This window comes from Protopterus annectens, chromosome 2.part1 (assembly GCF_019279795.1).
Source record: "Protopterus annectens isolate FY-2018-M chromosome 2.part1, PAN1.0, whole genome shotgun sequence".
In the NCBI taxonomy this organism is placed as follows: Eukaryota; Metazoa; Chordata; order Ceratodontiformes; family Protopteridae; genus Protopterus; species Protopterus annectens.
Window position 1 is genome coordinate 688164266 of NC_056729.1, and position 21758 is coordinate 688186023.

The 21758-nt window shown below is 39.8% G+C and overlaps 1 protein-coding gene across 2 annotated transcripts in view; it reads left to right on the forward strand.

Annotated features, from left to right (window-relative positions):
* Nucleotides 1-21758, forward strand: part of NFXL1 (nuclear transcription factor, X-box binding like 1) — a 1793512-nt gene that overhangs the window by 419438 nt on the left and 1352316 nt on the right. For both annotated transcript variants that reach the window (XM_044062425.1, XM_044062424.1), the window contains exon 9: nt 15407-15531. In XM_044062425.1, the coding sequence (XP_043918360.1) occupies nt 15407-15531 (125 nt within the window). The remainder of the gene's footprint in view (nt 1-15406; nt 15532-21758) is intronic.

Consider the following 21758-nt stretch of genomic DNA (forward strand, 5'->3'; position numbering starts at 1 on the left):
ACTGGAGACTCTCTTGATGTAACTGTATCCTCTGAGCCACTGTGCTGCCTTAAATATTTTATGAATTGATTTATCAGAAATTAAACTTGATATGCAGTATCCTCAGCTGCTATTATAACATATTTGCCAGGTGGACTGCCAGAGGGCATTTGTAGTAGGCTTAAATTTTTTGAGGGTTTTTTGATGGTATCTGTAGGAACTGCCTTGAAGGAAAAACATTGTAGGAGGTTATTTGAGTAGGGACATCAAAACTTGATTAGTCACCTGATTGGTTAATGACAAAGTAGGTATTAAATTGGTTTGGTACATGTTTTTCTGTTTGTTTGGTGTTGACTATGTAGCTTGTCTTGGATTTAACTGATATTCTTCATATTGATCACTGCTGCAGTAGTCTTGGCTATATGGATTATATCCTGCCAAGGATACAAGATCCAGCCAGCTCCCAAAGCTTCAGGGCACCTTCCATGTGCCCAGGTTGTCCTGCAGCTCAAGCTAAGCTTACTGAAAGACAAGTTTGTACATGAAGGTCTTCAGAGCATTCCTGTCACCGAAGAGTATGCTTCACTGAGGCTTTCAGGGTTTGATGGTCAGGTTTTGGCTTCCTTTGCTGGATGTACAAGTTCCCTTTGGGGAAATAAAAACTTTCCTTATATTTGCCGATATTTTATTACTTTCCTCTTCTGGAAAATTATTTAAAGCAAGGAGTGTTGTGTTTTAATGGACTATCTTGAGATAGTAACGTACTTTTAAATTGCGCACTCATTTTCTTCTGTCAGTTTAAAAGTAGTATAAACTAACTGATAAACATAATTTCTCCACAGAAAATATATATTTTTTTCCACTGTGGGACTGCCATAGTGTCTGAAAGTGCTTTTTTTACTGTGTTTTTTTCTGTCAAAAAAGTAACTTTTGTGTACTGGTAGTTTTATTGGCATTTGTTGCTTGTCTTCCCTGGGAAGGAGGCACAATTTTCAGCATGACCATGGAACAGATTGTAGGTCCCATGGCATTTATGGCTACTGATCCTTCTACCAGTGTACTCCGAATCTTTTGGGAGGAAGTTACAGAGGACTCACAATGTACTATGGAAGAATATGTCTTTTATTTGGAATAGAGTTAGTAAAAGTGTGGATCAATCAAGTTGTGTTTGGGAAAAGTTTTTGGATGACAGAAATTATAGAAATGATAATCCGTTTTCCGCTGTGGGTGATACTAGAGTTATATCTTTATCATTGTAGCTGCAGAATATGTTAAGTATGCTAGAAAATGTGCTGTTTGAAGAAGCTAGTGTATACTTTAATATGTTGAGCCTGCATAGATATTTGTAATTGGAAATAGCACCTAGGGGCTTACGTGCCTTTAAAAACCCCAGTACACCTTTTGATCCTGACAGTAATGAAGGCAAGGAACTAAACGTTCGATAGCTGCTGCACAACGTTGCTCACTTGAGTGGGTCAGGATCTTAATAGAACGTGATACTTTAAAGCAACGTAAGCTGAAGAAGGAGGCTCATGAACTTTGCTCTGATTTATCCACACAGCGAAGCCCTTTTTGTTTAGATAGTTTTCTAATGGAATTCGGTGAAGAATTAAGTACATATGAAAAAGATCTAACTGAGAGGGAAAAACATAAAATTCAGAGAGACTTGAGGGATTATAAGAACAATCAGGCTTTTCTTTGGAGATTCACATCTTGTGGCAAACAGGCTGGTTTGTGAGAATGGAAATAATAAAAAGCAGACTTCCGTTACTTTTGCTTCTTCCGATGGAATGGACTTTGCAACTGATTGGGACACTGATGAGGAAAATTATCTAACTTTACCTAATGCACAGGATCCAGTTAATCATATTAGTAGATGTTGGAGAAGTTCTGGAGGAGAACAGCAGCTGAATGTTAACTGCAGTTGTAGGAGGACATGATATGGCCCAGGACAGTATTCCAAAAAAATTTATGGACATGTTAGTATACAAAAAAAGGTAGCTGGCAGTGATTTATTTTGTTGTAATAACAACATGGTGAATATATGTGGAACTATATTGAGTGATACAGCATTTTCAGGATTAAATTTGGGACTTGAATATGTTCCCACAGTTTTACCGAAGCTTTATATAATACATTGTGAAGTCTTCCATTTAATATGGAAGCTGCATTTGATGCGTTTATTCAATACTGATAACTATCACTATGACACTAATGTAAGTGCTTGTAGTTCCAGTGATAGTTTTCTTCTTGATTTGTCTGAGTGTGAATGCATATTGTGTTTTGAATGCTGACAGTGTGGCAACTAAAAGTACATTTATACCCCCATTTATTAACAATACAGTTCAAAACTTTTCTGCCGCTTTGTTTTATGATAGAACAATTGTTTAGTGAGTTTGATAAAAACTTGGCTGAGTATAACATTACTAAACATGAATGTCAGGCTTTGCTGAATTTACGTAAGTGTAAAACTTTAATAATTAAACCTGCAGATAAAGGCAGTAAGATTGCGGTAAGTAATTGTGACCAATATGCTAAAATGTGCTATGATCATCTCAGTGATGAAAATGTTTGTGAGATGTGATCTTGTACGTTATAGTAATGCAGTTTCAGAATATAAGAGGTTACTTGACAAGGGATATCGGTTAGGTTATTTTGTAAAAAAAAAAAATGACATTGAAAAAAATGTAGTCCTAAAAATTGTGATTTAGCCACATTCTACTGTCTTCCAAAAATACACTAGGGAATTGATACACTTAAAGGCAATCCAATTGTATCTGCTCATAAGTACTTTTACATAACTTGGGAATTTTTTGCCTAGACATCTTTTCCCTATAGTACAGGAATTTCCCTCTTATACATAAGACACACAGGATTTTTAAAGAAAATCAATGGTGTCTATTAGCAAGAGGATATGTATTGGATTACAGTGGACATGGTAAGCTTATATACAAATATTCAACATGAGCATGGTATAGACATTATATTATTTTTTTAGGTGATACCCCAAAGTCTTCTTTTGTTATAGAAATGGTTTAATTTTGTTTAAGGAATAATTTTTTTTAGTTTCAGTAATGAAGTTTTTTTTTTACTAGAAACGGGGCATGGCCATGGGGGCACCTTTTGCCCCCATGTATACAACATTGTTATGGCTAAATTTGTATACATGTATAAACATATTTTTAACAAACATATAGTAAAATATTTCCGTTTTATTGATGCTTTATGTAAAGCGGGTAGGATTTAGTTGAACAATTTATTGGAGATTTACAGGTTAATAAATTTCAGTTTAAATTTGACAGATTACAAATGGGGGGTAAAATTGATTTTTTAGATATTGCTTTGGTTGGATGCATTCAATTTAAAAAGATAATCACTCTGTTTATAACAAATTTAGTGGGGGTAACATATATTTACATGGCTCTAGTTGCCATCCTAGTCATTTGATCACTGCTCTTCCCTATGGGGAATTTTTTAGACTTAGAGTGTGTACTTTAGATGACGATTTTTAGAAGTGGTTTATAAAACTTATTGTATCTTTATTAGTAGGGGTTACAGCAATAAGGATGTTAGAAATGCTTTACAAAGAGTACTTTTTTTTGAAAGAAAACGGATTTAGAATTTATTGTTGGAAGATAATTTAAATATAAATAGGGATGAGAATATAAATGTCAACAGAATATATTATAACGATGATTTGAATGGTAAGAGAAGTAGCGACATAAGGAATATTTGTTTTGTTACTAATGATGTGTTGAGTGAACAAATAATGCAGTTGGTAAAATATTGGCACATGTTATTAATAGACAGTTATGTAATCAGATTAGCAGATTTATTTGTCTTATAAAAAGGGTAGGAATATTATATATATTATAAATTTGGTGTACATCATAAATTTGTTTTTCCTACTCATAGTATTGGACCATATATTCCTAGTAAATATGGTACATGTAGATGTGGTAAATGTTCTGTATGTCTATTGGTGGTGAATCATTTTTCTAGGATTAATAATACAAATTTTAAGCTTGTACAAAAATTTGATTGCAACACTCAATGGATAATCTATGCCTTACAGTGTCCCTGTAAGTTGTTTTATATTGCAGAAAGCCAGAGGGCTTTTACTTTTAAAGTTAGATTTCATGAACATGTTAGAGATGTTAAAGTACATCCTGAAAACCCTCTGGCTCTCCATTTTAAAGATTTTTATAGTAGTGATGCCTGTCTGTTAAAAGGTTGTGTTTTAGAACAAGTAATTTTGCATATGTGTGAAGGAGTAAGTCTTAAAGATGAGTTGTTATGTAAAGAAACAATTTATATTTTAAAATATAACACTTTGGACCCAGAAGGGTTAAATAGGAAGTGTAATTGGAAGTATGTAATTAATTAATTAACGTTAATTGTTTGATTGTTGTGATTATTTAGTTTTCTTTTGAATGTTTTTTTTTTTGTACTCCAGTGAAGGTGATTTTGCCGAGGCACTCGAAGTAAATTTTTGATTTTTTAACTGTAGCTGCTGTTTTAGCTATTTCCAATTGGTTGTCTGAGGTGAGACAAATCTGTTCAAGATGGGATCAAGACCGAGTCTGTCAGTGCCTTGGCTTCATCTGTGGCTTTTTGGGAAGGGTTGGATTTTAGAAGTTTCTAGAAGCTGTTACTTGGATGTCCTTCAAGAATGCAACTGCAGTCATAACATATGGGTTGTCCTGCCTCAGGCAGCCCTCGGTCGGCTGGATTCCAAAGTCTGGGTCACATCAGAACTGCTGGAGTATAAAGGCATTGGCGATGCCATCTTCTTCAGTCTTTCTTGCCACGCGAAGCAGTTCGCAAGTGCCGGTCGGTCAGTTCCTGTGTTTTCAGTAGTCATCTAAAAGCTAAGTACCCGTTGTGGAACATTTTTTCTTGCCAGCCCTTGCCTCAGCGATGTCAGAACAAATTGAGAAAGTTAATAATTGTTTGTCTTGTGGTAAACAAATACCTCATAAGGACTTCCATTCTTATCGATGTCTCGCCTGTGCTAATCTTTCACTTATATCATGCCGCCGGAACAACCGACAACTCAATCTACCAAAGGACCGGGACCGAATTCAACCGCCCAGGCCGGGATCTACCCGACACCATTTCTGTGGACAAGGTTACTCCTGCACGTGGGGCAGCTAGGCCTCCTGTATCCATGTCCATCAAGGCCTTTGCACGCTAAGGGGGCAGCCAGGCCAAGGCCCATCCTAAACCTACTGCCCAGGCCCCTTCTTCTGATAAACAGATCATGTCTCTTGCTGCAGATCTTATTTCTCTTATCAGGGTCTCAGCCTCATCCAGACAGAGGTTCTCAGCCGCCTGCAGAAAAGACCCAGAACTGAGCAGGCCGACATCCTGTCTTCAGATGAAGCCTCTGAAGACTCCTTCCAGGCCTATGAGGACTCTGATGCTGAGGAATCAATTCCCTCTGCCTCTCTCCTCAGATTTTTTTTCGCTCGTGAAGTCCTACTACTCTAGGGGAGCATTTTAAATGGCAGGGTCAGGAATTCTCTGATTCCAGGAAAAGGCTACGCATCCTTCCTCAGCTACCCCAGCACAGACCTTTAGCTATCCCTCCAGTTATGGATGTCCTGGATGATGTTTTCTCCGACTCCAGTGCTAACCCTGATTCTCTCCCTCCTGCTCCTGTCAAGCCAGACAGATATTATAGGGTCCCTGACACCCACAAACATCTCTTTAAGGCCCATTCTGTGGATCTAGAAACTATTTCACAGGGCCCCAAGGGAGACACAGCCAAGAATCGACTGCCAGGGGATATGGAAGCTAGGTAAAAGTTTATACCTCTACCACCCTGGCCATGAGGTCACTTAACTGCCTTTTCATATGTTTCAGTACCAGGATATTTTACTGGATGATTTACAGAAAAAGCTAGCCTCTCCTGAGCCTATTGATAGAAAGGCATTGCAGGATCTAGTACATAACACTCAGCAGGTTAGCAATCATTTTCTTCAGTGTGGTTATGTTGCATTGGAGGCTTCATGTAGGGCAGCTATGACTGGGGCTGTTATGACATGTTTGGTTAAAAGAACAGCCACTGCCAGACCATGTTAAAGTAAAGTTACTTGATGCACCTCTGGAAAACAGAAGCTTTTGGTGCTAGATGTTGAAGTCCATTGAGGAAACAGCTAAATCAGTACAGACAGTCAAAGATTTCCTCCAGGTCCAGCCACCCAGATTCAGCAGGAATTGGCTTTCAAAGAATTGGTCCTTTCCAGACACTGACAAGTTTCAAAGGGGAAAAACAGGCGTGCCTGAGGTAGAGGGCAACGAGGTTCTACACAGGCAGTCCAGCTGCACCACAAGGACAACCACAATGACTTGACTTTCATACCGAAAATTGTCCTCAAAAACTGGCATATCTTAACCAAGGACAACTGGATTCTGGATTTAATAGACAAAGGTTACAGATTCCACTTCCATACCATGCCAAACCTGCCACTTCATCAAAGGGCAGAGGCACTCATTCAAGTTTCAAAGCTTTAGAAAGACGCTGGAAATGTCAACAATAAGGATGGTGTGCAGGAAAAATAATCCACTTCACGTAAAGCTTGCTGAATGGAAAGTATCAGAACTTCCTCAGACAACAGCCAGTACAATTGCAATTGAACAGTAAATAAACTTTTCAAACTTAATGCAAGTGCTTCATTAACTAATTAATGGCATCACATCCTCCATTTAAAGAAACAGCAAACGCTGTTAAACATTGCTATAAGAAGAACGAAATTTTCCTAAAATGCTAAACTGCAAGTACAAATTGTACCTAAAAAGCGCATAGTTTTATATAACATTAACAATATTTATAAAATATAAACTATTAATGCTAATAATTTTAAAAACATAGTACCAAAATGCAAACCTTGTTTAAAAACACCTTTTCTTATGGGTAATAAATAAATCAAGTAATAGTTATTTTAAAGGTATGAAAATACATATCACTATTACTATAATTTTGGCCTTACTAATAAACATCCAAAATACTTGTACACCAGTATAAAAAATAAAAAATTAAAAATTAAAACCTACCTCAAAAGGTTTTTAATCTTTAATATACAAGAAATTGAACATGAATCATTTAATCCTGGTGCCCTACATGCTGCTTTCTCTAATTCTAACCTTAAAAGGTTGTCATTCACAAAGCTATGGCCTACTAAATGTTTATTAATTTGGCCTATACCCATAAAATTAAATGTATGGTCAGGGTTACTGGTACAGTGTCTTTTCATTTTACCTTTATTAATTATGATAAATGCTCATAAATTCTATCACGCAGACGCTTCCGCCTCTTACCCACATAAAATGATGGGCATTGGGTACACCGTGCCAAGTAAACCACCGCCCTAGAGTTGCAGGTGTATGATTCCTTAACTTGATAGGTGGTTAACCTAATAGTAAATTCATCTGATGTCTCAATATACTTACAATATTTACATGCCCCACACTTCTTGGTTCCCCCCTTGGTTTTAGTGTTAATGGGTTTGGTTTCAAGAAGTCTTTTCATGTTAGTACCTTTTCTATATGTAATTACGGGGTTAAAGTTTAAAATCTGGGAGACGATCCTTATCCATAGATAAGAAACACCAATATTTCCTCACTATTTTTCCTATGTCCAATGCCTCTGGGCAATATGTAAAAGTAAATACAATTGTAAAGTTCTCATTGTTCTCAGCACCATACATAGGACCCTGATTTATACTACCAATGGTGTTCACATGTGTGTTGTTATTACCAATTTCTAAGTTAGTAACTCCATTGGGGCTGTCAGTTTCAATGTCACCCATCAAGATTGGTTTATAAGTCCCTATCTCTCTCTCTTTAATCACTTCTTTAAAAATATTGTCCAAGAAGGAAGCTGGATATCCTCTTTTCAAAAACATGAGGTATAACAAATCACATTCCTCTTCAAACTCCTTGTTTAAGGTAACTATCCTCGCAGTCCTCACCAGTTGTCCTTTCACCACAGCTTTCTTTTGATGATGGGGGTGCATACTGGTGAAATGGAGAAAGCTGTTAGAGTATGTAGCTTTTCTAAAAAGTTTTGCTGTATAACATCCCCTGTTTTTGCTCAGTTCAACATCCAGGAAATTAATAGTAGTTTCCTGGAAGTTTTGAGTAAATTTTAGAAAAATTGTAGTAGAATTAAAGTAGTTTACTAGTTGATTAGCTTCTTCCTTATTACCTTTAAATATTATAAAGATGTCATCCAAAAATCTTCTATAGCTTACGAACTGGTTAGCCCAAGGACTATTAAAAATATAATTATTTTCCCAATGGGCCATCACCAAGTTCGCAAAGCTTGACCCTACAGGAGAACCCATCGCTACTCCTACTTTTTGGATGAACAACTTGTTTTCAAATAACACAAAGTTGTTTTTCAGTATAATATCAAGAAGTTGTTCAACTAGATTACATTCATAATTGTTTGCCCCTTTAAGTCTAATGAAATCAATCACCCATTCTATCCCCAAGTTATGCGGGATACAAGAATACAAATCAGTCACATCCATGGTTAGAAAGTTTGCCATATCATCATATGTTATAGACTGCAAGCATTGCAAGAAGGCCCAAGAGTCCTTCAAAATTTGTTTTTCCATACTGACATATTTCTTTAGGATGGTGTCCACTAATTTTAGGTAATTGATTTGCATCTACCAATGCCCTAAATGGTGGATTCAAAATGTTTTGATCCCAAAAATTTTTGGGATCCTCGGGGCTAACATAGTTAAATAAGTATGTTGTTCTAGGGTTAGTAAACCATCTGTAAACAAATCAGAAATGAACATTTTAATTCTATTATAAGCTTGATTCGACTCATTTTTACTCACTGATGCATATGTGTTACTTTCTAGTAGGGTCAACATAATGTTAGAATAGTCCTCATTATAAAACAACACCAGCCCTCCGCCCTTATCCGGCTTCATAAGCCTAAGTGGCAAATTTCTTAAAGAGGTTAATAATGTTTTTTCCTCAACTGAAATATTGGACTGGTGTCTGTTTTTATTTGAATGTTTCAAAAGGCCCCTAAATTCATTTTCACACAAATATTCAAACATGTTCGTTATACTATTTTGAGGAGGGTTGAAAGTACTAGCTGCTACTCAATTCGTTCTCATTATGTGGTGAATTTCCTGACAATAAATTCAAATTAAGTTTACGAATAAACATCTTGAAATCAACCAGTAGTTCAGCAATGTCACATTTTTTAGATGGCACAAAGGTAAGATAATTCCACTAGCATTTGATCAATGCAGCACTCAGTAAAGTTATAGATGGTAAAATCTCCTTCATTATTTAGAAGTGTTTCATAAAGTTTTAACCCAGATGCTTGTTGTTGCTGCGGGTATTGTATCTCCGCTTGGGTCCTTGGACTGAGTTCATGTTCCAATTGCCCCCCCCTCCCCCCTCTGTAGTTTTTTGGGGGGCTTGATTATGTCTTTGTTATTGGTGGTATAGTGCTGATTTAAATTTGAGCCACTTGCTTCTTCTCCAAAGATGTCATCATCATTTGTAAAATACTCAGTGCTAGGCTCAACACCTAAGTCCAAGTTGGCCGAAGTATTCCTAGTAGGCAATTGCCTCCTTTTGTCCTTATAAGTGGGTTGGACTGTAGAACTTTTGTTGTTATTACGTGAAGCGTTTTGAGACGGTGGTGGTTTTGGAAAAGCCACCCCTTCACGATAAGCTTTCAGATCTCTTTGAAGTTTTTTTATTTTGTTAGTTTTTAATTTTGTCATCTGTTGTGCTATACTAGACAGAATTCTGTCATATTCGAATTCATATCTATTATAGTCAAGATCTACCTTAATATCCTGTTCAAGAGAAATAACTTCTTTCACTAAAAGGTCAAGGGAAATTTGGTAATGTTTTACCATACATTGTATTATTTCCAACCCTTGCCTGTTATAAATGCTTATTAATTCCATAAAAAAGTCCGAACCATGTTCCAACCCAGTAGGGTATGAGTAATGCTTCAGACCCTTTGGAACAATTTTCTCCTTAATACATCTCTTAAAGTAATTGAGCTCAAGCTGGAGTTTCTTAATTTTAAAAAGCTTGGCATCAAATAATTTTAATTTGTCCGTAATTAAGCTATTACTTTCACTTAAATGTGTCATATCAGTACCTTCTTCCATGCAGTCCATGTCCAATTCAGTATTCAACCATGTACCGATGTTGAAGTTATTAACAGGATGCCCTGCACTTGTTTCACCAAGCTGGTGTCGATGAGGTGAACCTGCTTCGGAATAAAGTGCTGCCTGCACTCCTGAAGCTGGTAAAATGGTACTAGCTGTTGTATTCCTGGAAACGCCGCTGGAGTTGGAAACGCCATCTACCTTCTCCGATAAGAGGTCGAGTCTGATGTTTATCAACTGCAACAGTTGCGTGAGGTTTCCCTGAGAAAGGTCGCCGTCCTCTGCTGTGTCTTCCATACCTCCTTGTTAGCAACCAACGGACAAAACCACTGTTAACAAACCAAAGCAACTCACAAAAACTTTAGAAAGACGCTGGAAATGTCAACAATAAGGATGGTGTGCAGGAAAAATAATCCACTTCACGTAAAGCTTAGCAATTTGTTCAAAAGCTGAATGAACAGCGTAACGCACTTGTATTAAACCTCTTTAATGAAAAAGTAAAAAAAAAACTAAAAGCTTTTTTTTCGCTTGGAAAGTATCAGAACTTCCTCAGACAACAGCCAGTACAATTGCAATTGAACATTAAATAAACTTTTCAAACTTAATGCAAGTGCTTCATTAACTAATTAATGGCATCACATCCTCCATTTCTGTTAAACATTGCTATAAGAAGAAATTTTCCTAAAATGCTAAACTGCAAGTGCAAATTGTACCTAAAAAGCGCATAGTTTTATATAACATTAACAATATTTATAAAAATATAAAATATAAACTTTTAATGCTAATAATTTTAAAAACATAGTACCAAAATGCAAACCTTGTTTAAAAACACCTTTTCTTATGGGTAATAAATAAATCAAGTAATAGTTATTTTAAAGGTATGAAAATACATATCACTATTACTATAATTTTGGCCTTACTAATAAACATCCAAAATACTTATACACCAATATAAAAAATAAAAAAAATAAAAAAATAAAAAAAGTTTCAAAGCTGTTAAATATAAAAGCAATAGAAAAGGTCCCTCCACAGGAACAAGGCCAGGGATTTTATTCAAGACTGTTCCTTGTTCCAAGAAAGGAAAACAAATGGAGGCCTATACTGGACTTGTCTACTTTAAATACTTATCTCATTGTGCCAAAGTTCAAAATGCTGACGTTGCAGCAACTCCTTTCCATGCTGGGCAAGGGGTCTTGGCTGGTCACTCTGGACCTCAAGGAGGCATACCTGCATGTCCCAATCAGACAAAGCTGCAGAAGATACGGAACAGAGCATTATCAATTCTCAGCATTGCAGTGTTCACGAAATGCCTGGCATCAGTAGTGGCACACTGCAGACTCCAGGGCATTCAAATATACCCCTACCTGGAACAAGCAGACAACAAACAAACCTTGATAGCAAACTTGGACTATGTCATTCAATTACTACAGACCTTGGGATACACAGTCAACATTCAGAAATCAAGACTTCTGCCATCCCAACAGATTATTTTCCTAGGAGCCAAACTGGACACAAAAACCTCACAGAGGAAAAACAAGAGCAGTTACCAGAGTACTTCAAAGGCCTAGCAAAGCTCTCCCAGCTGACTGCAAGGAAAATCCTGCAGGCCCTGGGGTTCATGGCAACTTGCATTCTTCTGATACCTTTGGCAAGACTTCATATGAGAAAGATCCAATGGAATTTAATAAACTTATGGTCTCAACACAGCCAAAGCCTAATCCCACTCATTCCATGTCTGAAAAGAGAATTTTTGTGGTGGGCTCAAACAAGTCAGTTAAACAAAGGCATGTCTTTCAACAAACCTCAAGCAGGTCAAATGATTACAACAGACTCCTCAGACCATGGATACATGGAGGGCAGATGCATTCAAGGTCAATGGACACCAAGGGAAAGGCATCTGCACATAAACCAAAAAGAGATGTTGGCAGTGATACATGCAATCGAGACTTTCGAATAATCACTTCAACAAGGACATTTGCTAATAAGGACAGACAACACCACTGTTATGTGGTATATAAACAAGCAGGGAGGCACTCATTCTTATCCCCTCTGCAGACTAACAATGATTCTCTGGGAAAAATCCCTAAGTCTGAATATACATCTGCAATCCCAGTTTGTGCCAGGCAAGGACAATGTACTGGCGGACAAGCTGAGCAGAAATTTCTTGGATCCACACGAATGGATGCTGCATCCTCACATTTTCTCACAAATAACAAGGAAATGGGGAAGACCGGACATAGATCTCTTTGCTTCTCACATGAATCATCACCTGGAAAAGTTCTGTACAAGGACCCACCATCCTCTAGCCTGGAAACGGATGCTCTCTCCTTCAGCTGGAATTCCCTAACAATTTATGCATTCCCTCCTCTATCACTGCTGACCAAGGTGATACTGAAGATCAAAGCAGAACAACCAACAGGCATTTTGATAGCTCCAGACTGGCCAAGGCAGCACTGGTACCCATTGCTGTTGAGCATAACTCGGACCAAACCGTGGCCTCTGCTTCTAACACAACACAATTACAGGACTGTTCATCAAAACCTGAAAACATTGCTTCTGACAGCCTGGAGGTTACCATAACTCCTTCCGATATCTCTCTTTCCAAAAAAGTTCAAGAGATCTTACTGGAAGCACGCAGACCTTCCACCAGAAAAACTTATTCAGCCAAGTGGAAGAGATTCATCATTTGGAATGCTAACAGGGGTCAGGATACAACAGTATCGAGTATACCTCAGATATTGGAATACTTGGCAGAAATGTTTCATACTGGTCTCTCATATTCTTCCATAAAAATTCATGCCTCGGCAATCTCAGCAAAATACAATTGTGATCCACCTGTGTTTTCACATCCTTTGCTAAGACAGTTCCTAAGAGGGATAAAGAATATCAAACCTCCCAGGAAACCGCCAGTACCTGCATGGGACCTCAATTTCATCTTGGAAAAATTAACTCTTCCTCCTTTTGAACCAGCAGCAACTTCAGAAATGCAATTTCTCTCATGGAAAACTGCTTTCCTACTGGCAATCACATCAGCAAGAAGAGTCTCGGAGATACAGGCACTCATGGCAGTACCTCCTTTTCTCATTTTTCATCAGGACAGAGTCTCTCTAAGAACCAATCCTTCATTTATGCCAAAAGTAATTTCCAGGGTGTCTCTAAATCAAGCCATTCACCTGCCTACTTTCTTCCCCAATCCTCAAAACAGGGGGAAGCACTGCTGCATACTTTGGACATACACAGGCAACTACGCTACTACTTGGACAGAACTTAGGCCACCAGAAAGTCTGACCAACTGCTTGTAGCCTATGCTGCTGGAGTACAAGGAAAAACAATCTCCAAACAAACAATTTCCAAATGGATTGGACACTGCATCAGATTCTGCTATTCTTTTCATGGAAAAGGTGTGCCAGCCAATATTAGGCCACACTCCACCAGAGCTATAGCCACATCCACAGCTTTCCTAAGAGGAGTGGCTACAAAGGACATTCTAGAGGCTGCTACATGGAGCCATACATTTACCAAGCACTACAACCTGCCTTTATACTCCAGATCCCGAGCAGGCTTTGCTTCGGCAGTCCTGCAGGGCATTTTAGCTATACCATCACTTTCTTAGTTCCAACCACCCCAGCTTGGCTATGGTATTCAACCCATATGTTATGACTGCAGTTGCATTCTTGAAGGACATAGTACAGTTTTGTACCTACCATAAATGTAGATGTCCGATAGATATGCAACTGCAGTCGGATTTTCCCACTACCCCCCCCCTCAACCTTTCTTTATGGGTCCACTACCCCTATTCCTATTAGCTGGGGTATCTCCTATGGTGTATCTGTTTATTACTGTTGTGCATGTCTGGAATTGTTTATCCATTCACCAAATTTAGCCTTCCTAGGAGGGCACCTGGCATCTGGGGCAAGAAACACTGAAGAAGATGGCCGATGCCTTTATACTCCAGCCATTCTGGCGTCAGAGGACACCCGGACCCAGACTTTGGAATCCGGCCGACCGAGGGCTGCCTGAGGCAGGACAACCCATATGTTATGACTGCAGTTGCATATCTATCGGACATCTACATTTATGGTAGGTACAAAACTGTACTTTGTCTGTGCATATGTTTCCAAAGCATTATAAGCTTGATTTCTTCTCCAGATTTAAATCAAGCTTTACTATGACCATTCTCCAGTGACTCCTGGATCCTTCTACTTCTTTCTTCCAAATAGTTAGCTATGGTAATCTGCCCGTATAGCTAAGGGTACTGCAGTAAGTTTAAAATTTGTATTATTAATCCTAGAAAAATGATTCACCACCAATGGGCATGTAGAACATTTACCACATCTATGTGTGCCATAGTTACTAGGAATATATGGCCCAATACTAAGAGTAGGAAAACAAATGTCTTATGTTCAACAAAATTACTGTAAAAGTAGATGTTTCAATGATTATTGTTGCAGTATCCACTCCCTCCCTCCATCCCTCTTGTTTTTTGGTGTGCTTTTTATGCCAGGATGTAGATATTTATTTTTTTGTTATTCCTAGCAATGGCCATTCAGGGCTCAGCCTCCCTATTTCTGCTGGCAAGAAAGCTCTGATGGGCTTCACTCCCAAACTTGTCTTTTAGTCAGCACAGCTTGAGCTGCTTGACAGCTTAGGTGCATGGAAGGTAGCCTTAAGCTTTGGAAGCTCGCCGGTTGTTATATCCTTGGGAGAATATAACCCATTTAGCTAAGGCTACTGCAATAGAGATCATTTGAACACCTACTTTTATGGTAAGTTCAACTTACACAACTCTACTGTATTGAATGAGGCTCAGTTTGCCACTGTGAGGACATTGTTTTTTATACCTAGCATTGACTTATTTCAGGGCTCCAGCCTGTTTTTTTTTTTCTTTTGGTGTGAAAGTTCTGAAGGACTTGCAGCCCAGACCACCGATTTTCATCCAGTCTTGCTGAAGCCTTCAGTAGTCAGGGTGTGTAAAAGGTGTCCTTAAGTTTGGGAGCCACCCATTTAGGCAGAATGTAACACATACCGCTTGGTCTAATGCAGCAGTGATGTACATGAACTCTCATGTTATGGTAAGCTTACTTAATTACAGAACTATACTATCATTTCCTCGTAATATAACTGTCTCGCATGGTTTTAACATATTTTGGTAAAATAACTTTGATACTGTGCATTATTGGAGACATTCTATAAAAACATTTAAATGAGAGGATAGTTAAACTGCCTGTCTTTGTCAAGAATCCTGCACCTTTTTCTTTTAGATTATTCCCTTCCTTGCACTGAAGACATACCAACATGTGGAGACACGTGCAACAAAATTCTTGAGTGTGGCCTTCATAAATGTTCACAGCGTTGCCATCGAGGTCCTTGCGAAACCTGCAGACAGGTTAGTCTTAAGATGTTCTAGGTAGATACATTATTTTTATGGCTGTATTTTTTCCCTTTTGGCTACTTCACCTTTTTTTTTTTGCTTGCTGTTAAAATTTATAGTCATGGTGGAAGAAAACTGAGTTTGTCCCTCTTCATAGAGTCCTCAGCGTTGGTTAGTGGATAGTATTCCAGAGGCAGTGAAAGATTCAACAGGCTGACATTTGAAGTGACCAATAGCAGTTTTCACTTGTCAGCAACTGCAGTCCTGTGCTGCATTTTCTAATCACATGACTATTGCTGAAAGCTGGTGTGGTGTTATTTCAGCATTACAAAAAATTCATTGCAAAACCACAGTCAAACACACACACACACACACACACACACACACACCAGCCAAAGCATGTAATTTGAAGGCTAAAAAGCATTTAAAAGACTCATCTGTTACAACTGCAGGTGGCAAAGAATAGCAAACTCTTTTCCGTTATTTGTAGTACCACATATATTGGAGTGAGCACAGAGTGTTCATAGCTGAAACTGACTGCTTTAGTCATTCATTAATTGTGTCCAGTAGGAAGACTCTTGACTATGTTGAATTACTCCTTCCAGTATAAGCTGTAGCAATAGTTTGGGATACAAGTGGCAGACTCAGGGCTGGTGCTGTAAAGTTTTATTTTCCCAAAAGTAAAACTGATGTTTGCACATGTTTTGGATTAATTGGAAATGTTGAGGAAGAAGCCATGCAATATTGAGCGGTAACCCACTTGCCTTGTTTTTGGTTCAAGACTGGATTTCAGTTCATTGGAGGAGATGCACCTTTTTTGATTTAGCACCTCTCTGGTAACTGTTTGGGAAGCACTAGATGACAGCGGTTGGCGACACATTCAGTGACTGATTGGAAGCAGTTTTGTAAAGTTGTTTTGACCACATTTGATTTGTTTAGATATTACTTTGTTAGATGTGCTGTTTGATTGAATATTACTTCTGTTGTTTATACATTTAATCAGAGTACTAGTTGATTGTTACTTGCATTAGTCACTGACTTTACATATAGTAAAACATACTCCACCAAACATATTCAAAACGACTCTCACTTTAACATCACAGCAAAAGACAACACCACTATATACCCAACTGAACACACCAAATTGCTAGGAGTGGAAATAGACAATAAACTAAAAATTGGCATTCACATATCCATGACCATAAAAAAAAGTCTACAAAAAACTAGGAGCGTTATACAGAAATAAGCAATTTATCACCAAAGCAGCAAAGATTTCAGTAGCAAATTCCCACCTTATCTCCACCCTACTTTATGCATCTCCAATATATACCAACCTAAGGCAATGCAATCTAAACAAGCTGGAGACCTGCTACAACAAAATTGCCAAATTCTCCACAGGGGCATCCTACCGTAGTCACCACTGTCTCTCACTTGCTAAACTGGGCTGGCTTGAACTCCATCACCTCCTTCAGTGGTATCAACTCTCACTCGCCCACAAACTAGTAAACCATCCACTAAATGTCCCATTCCTCCAGAATCTACTCCAACCCTATCGCACCACCAGACCACTAAGATCCAGCAACAAAAATCACTTGCAGATCACTAAAGCCAATAACTCTGCTGGTGAAGGACTATTCGCTTGCACCATAGCCAAATTATGGAACTCTCTTCCACCCACAATTACCTCCATACCATCATGCACTTACTTCAAAATTTTACTAAAAGCGCACCTAAAAACATGCTGGCTATGCCCTTGCAACTCCCACTCTAATATCACCTACCCCATGCAACCACTACCTTTCTTTCCACTCCACTAACTACCTTGATTATAGCAAGCTCAGATGCTCATAAGCCTAGTACTTATTATACAGCAGGAACTTCTCATTGCAACATTTGTTAATGTCTGTTATGTACTTCACAGATAAAGATTCTAGTTGTCTACTGATGTACTATGTTCTTCATCTGTAAATAGGTTGTAAGTAATTGCTATGTTAAATTGTTAATCACTATGTAATCTAATGTAACTACTGTCTATTTTAACTGTGGAGCTTTTCTCCCCGGGCCTCCACTGAAAATGGACCTACGTCCATTTGGACACTCCCGGTCAACAAATGTAAACAAATAGTTGGCATCTGGGTTAGCTGTCAGTATTTTCTATGCTGTCATTAATGGCCAAATGGCATTGATTAGGAGTACACCTTCCAAGGCATGGCATATACATGACACTGACCCCCCCCCCCCATCTATACTGTCTGCATCGTGTGAGTTATCCCATCCTAATTTAAGGGTTGCCAGTCCATGATGGAGTTGGTCTGACTCATTTATGTGTGAGGAAGCAAGGAAATGTGGCAGGGGGGAGAAAGCTGCTTTTTATGCCAACAGAGATTGTGGATTGTGTTTGTTGTTGCCCTTCTTCCCTAAGTGCTGGTGTCACTTTAAGAGGTTAGTCTTACCTTGAAGCATGGTCTTGCTAATCGTCTTGACCCCCTAAGCTAGATAATTCTCCAGACCTGTCCTTCATTCTTCCTGAGCTTTGCCCTTCACTGAAACTAAGAAGAGTACCTATCCCACCTGCATGCCATTTGCATCCCTCCCCCAAAGGAAGGCAAGCAGGCTAAGCCTTTTCAATCCTTCTCTAACACTGTCTGGAGCCTATGTGTCTAATCAAACTTTGTATACCTGGATTGTCATCAGGGCTTTATTTATGCCACTGGATTGGCTGGGGTGTGTGCAAGGTGCTTTGCTCTGTAAGTGTGTGGTGATTTTCCACGTGCAAGCAGTAATGTGAATGCATGTATGGTTGTCGTACATTTTGCATTACATTACAGTTGCGTAATAGTTTAAAGAGACCGTCAGCACTTCCTGTCTTTGCATTAACATTCTACAAATTCCTTCATCCCTACTTTTACTCCCACCGTTTGGTTACCTGCTCTTTTCCTTGTTGAAAACTTCAGGAGAAGTCCACTTTCTGGGTCCACATCCCTCTCTGTGAAAAAAAAAACAACTTTCTGATGCAGTCAGTAGTTTGTTAGACAGCTGCTTGTGCTCATCCTCCTCCGTCACTGCCTATCCAGGTCAGAATAAACTTATCTTTGACATGATCTGCACTCCTATACCATGTGAAAAGGTCATTCTAACCTGGATAAGGCAGTACATGTCTATGACGAGCTATACTCATACCATGAACTTTAAGATGTTCATCGTGCATACAGCTGCAGTCATTACAGATGGGTTATCCTGCCGTCAGGCGGGTCCTCGGTCAGCTGAATTCCAAAGTCTGGGTCCGGCGTCGGTTGTCGTTGCTTCTTCCCTGACGTCAGTGTGGCAGGGGTATAAAAGAGGCAGCCGACGCCATTTTCTTCAGTCTTTTTTGCCACGCGGTGCCCGAAGCAGAAGCAGTTCTCAAGTGCCGGTGGGCCAGCTCCTGAGATTTACGAACAGTATTTCAGCCGAAGTCCGTTGGGGAAACTTTTCTTGCCTCAGACCGATGTCAGACAAAGTTAATAATTGCATTTCTTGTGGGAAGCAAATACCGCATAAGGATTTTCATTCTTTCTGTATACCTTGCTTAGGGCCAGACCACGACGTCTCGGCCTGCCGTTTTTGTGCTAGGTTCAACAAGTGCACTATTAAGCGCCGGGCGGAGTTCACCCTTCATTATTTTGGCAAAAAATTTAATTACATCATGTCATCGGATACCCTGACGCCAGTTTTAGGGAAAAGACACAAAGTCAAGGACCGACATCCGAGGTCCGCACAGAGTACTGAGACCACGCTTAGGCCGACTACAGGTTCTCCGGTTCTCAGCGAGGCGCCTACGCAGCCCCTAACTACCGACAAAACTATTTTACTGGTGTCTTCAGTACCCGAGGTCGCAGGCTCCTCTGTCTCCATTCCCACTGCAGATACCGATGCCACTCCTGGCGGGGAAACCGAAAATTTAGTAAGGCCTGCCATTTCTGAAGGCGTCTTCAGGCCTACCACCTTCTCTATTAAAGCCTTCACTAAGTCTAAAGCTACCATCAAAACTAAAAAACAGGGCCCTCAGACCTCCTCTCAAGGCCCCATGCCTAAAAAACAGATGCTTAAAATGGCTGAGGATTTGATAACTCTCATCAGGGGTTCTCAACCCCCCTCTGACAAAAGACCCAGATTGGAGGAAGACTACCCTTCCTCAGACCAGGCTTCTATTACCACAGACCATTCTGAGGACCAGGATTATGCCTATTCCCCTTTTGAAGACTCTGATACTGAGGAGTCTATTCCCTCAGTCTCCCCCCCTCTGAGGACTACTCTTTTGGGGAAACCCTGCATACATTGAGGGAGCACTTCCACTGGGAAGGCCAGGATTACTCAGATTCCAAGAAAAGGCTCAGGGAATTTCTACTCCTCCCCCAGCATTGGCCCCTGGCTATCCCTCCTGTTTTAGATATTTTGGATGATGTGTACACAGAAGCCAGTCTTAATCAAGATTCTTTACCTCCAGCCCCTGTTAAACCAGACAGGTATTACCGGGTTCCTGATTCCCACCAGTTCCTTTATAAAAGCCATACTGCTGACCCAGAAACAATTTCACAGGGTCTCAAGGGGATAAAGGCCTCTACTGCTAAAAACCCTTTACCTTCAGAGAGAGATTCCAGAGCATTAGAAAGGTGGGGGAAAAAGGTGTATACATCAGCCACTTTAACCATGAGAGCATTAAACTGTCAATTTCATATGTTAAAGTACCAACAGTTTTGTTATCCCAACTGAAAAGCAAAATGACACAAACAGAACAACCAGATTTGAAAGAGTTGCAGGATTTGTTGCATGGAGCAGAGCAAGTGGGTCAACATACCTTGCAGTGTGGATGTTCATAGTGTTTCACTGTTGCAGTCATGACTGTAGGGTTCTCCCCTGCTGGCAGGCAGTCCCGGTCGGCCAGAATCTCAAAGTCTGGGTCCGGCGTCAGCTGTTCAGCCATGCTCCCTGACGTCAGAGCGCCAGGAGTACAAAGCTGACAGCCGACGCCATGTTCTCCAGTCTTTCTTGCCGTGCGGTGATAGCAGTTCGCAAGTGCCGGTCGGCTGACTCCTGACAATTTTTTCTAATCAAAACTTCAGTCCGAAGACTTTCTTCTCCTACTCAAAGCTAAGTACCCCATTGGGGAAGCTTTTTTCTTGCTCCAGTCCGATGTCAGAAAAAGTTAATAATTGTATTTCATGTGGAAAGCAAATACCTCATAAGGATTTTCATTCTTACTGTATTCCATGCTTAGGCCCTGACCACGACGTAGCTAGTTGTCAGTTTTGTGCTAGATTCAATCAACGTACTATCAAACGAAGGTACGATTTTGCATTTCATTACTTCGGTAGGCGTTTTAATTACAAAATGTCGTCGGATACGGTTCCAGCTACCGGAGTTCACAAACGACGCAAGGACTAAAACGGGCCTCCGAGGTCCAAATCAGACGATATCGCACAAGCGGAGCCAGCTTCAGGTTCGGCCGTCGTCAGTGAGGTGCTTTTGCAGCCCCTGTCATCGGCCGTTTCGGAACCGATAGCCGAAACGGACTCCCACGAGGAGCCAACTAGGCCTTTGAATATTTCAGTTGGACCTTCGGACATTGCTCCTTCAGATGGGTCCGGAGTCGCTGTGCAGGTACCGGCTTCCGAAGGGGTTTTCAGGCCTACTCAGCTTCTTATAAAGGCAAAGACAAAGGCAAAGACTCCTTCCAATTCCTTCAGCTTTTCCCCCTGAGGATTTCTCTTTTGGAGAAACTTTGCATGAAATGAGGGAACATTTCCACTGGGAAGGACAGGAGTACTCTGAATCTAAGAAAAGACTAAGGGATTTTCTTCTTCTTCCCCAACATAGGCCCCTGGCTATTCCTCCTATTTTGGATATTGTGGATGAGGCTTTTTCGGAGGCTAACTTAACTCCTGACTCTCTTCCTCCTGCTCCTGTTAAGCCAGACAGATACTATAGGGTTCCTGATTCCCACCAGTTTTTATTCAAGAACCCTACTGCTGACCCTGAAACCATTTCTCAGAGTCCTAAGGGCGTCAAGGCTGCTTCTGCTAAAAACCCCATTCCCGCTGAGAAGGATTCCAGATCTTTAGAAAGATGGGGCAAAAAAGTGTACACTTCTGCTACTTTATCTATTAGGCCTTTAAACTGTCAGTTTCATATGCTGAAATACCAGCAATTTTTCATGTCTGTTTTAAAGCAAAAGCTAACTTCCATTTCCGCCTGTGCAGATG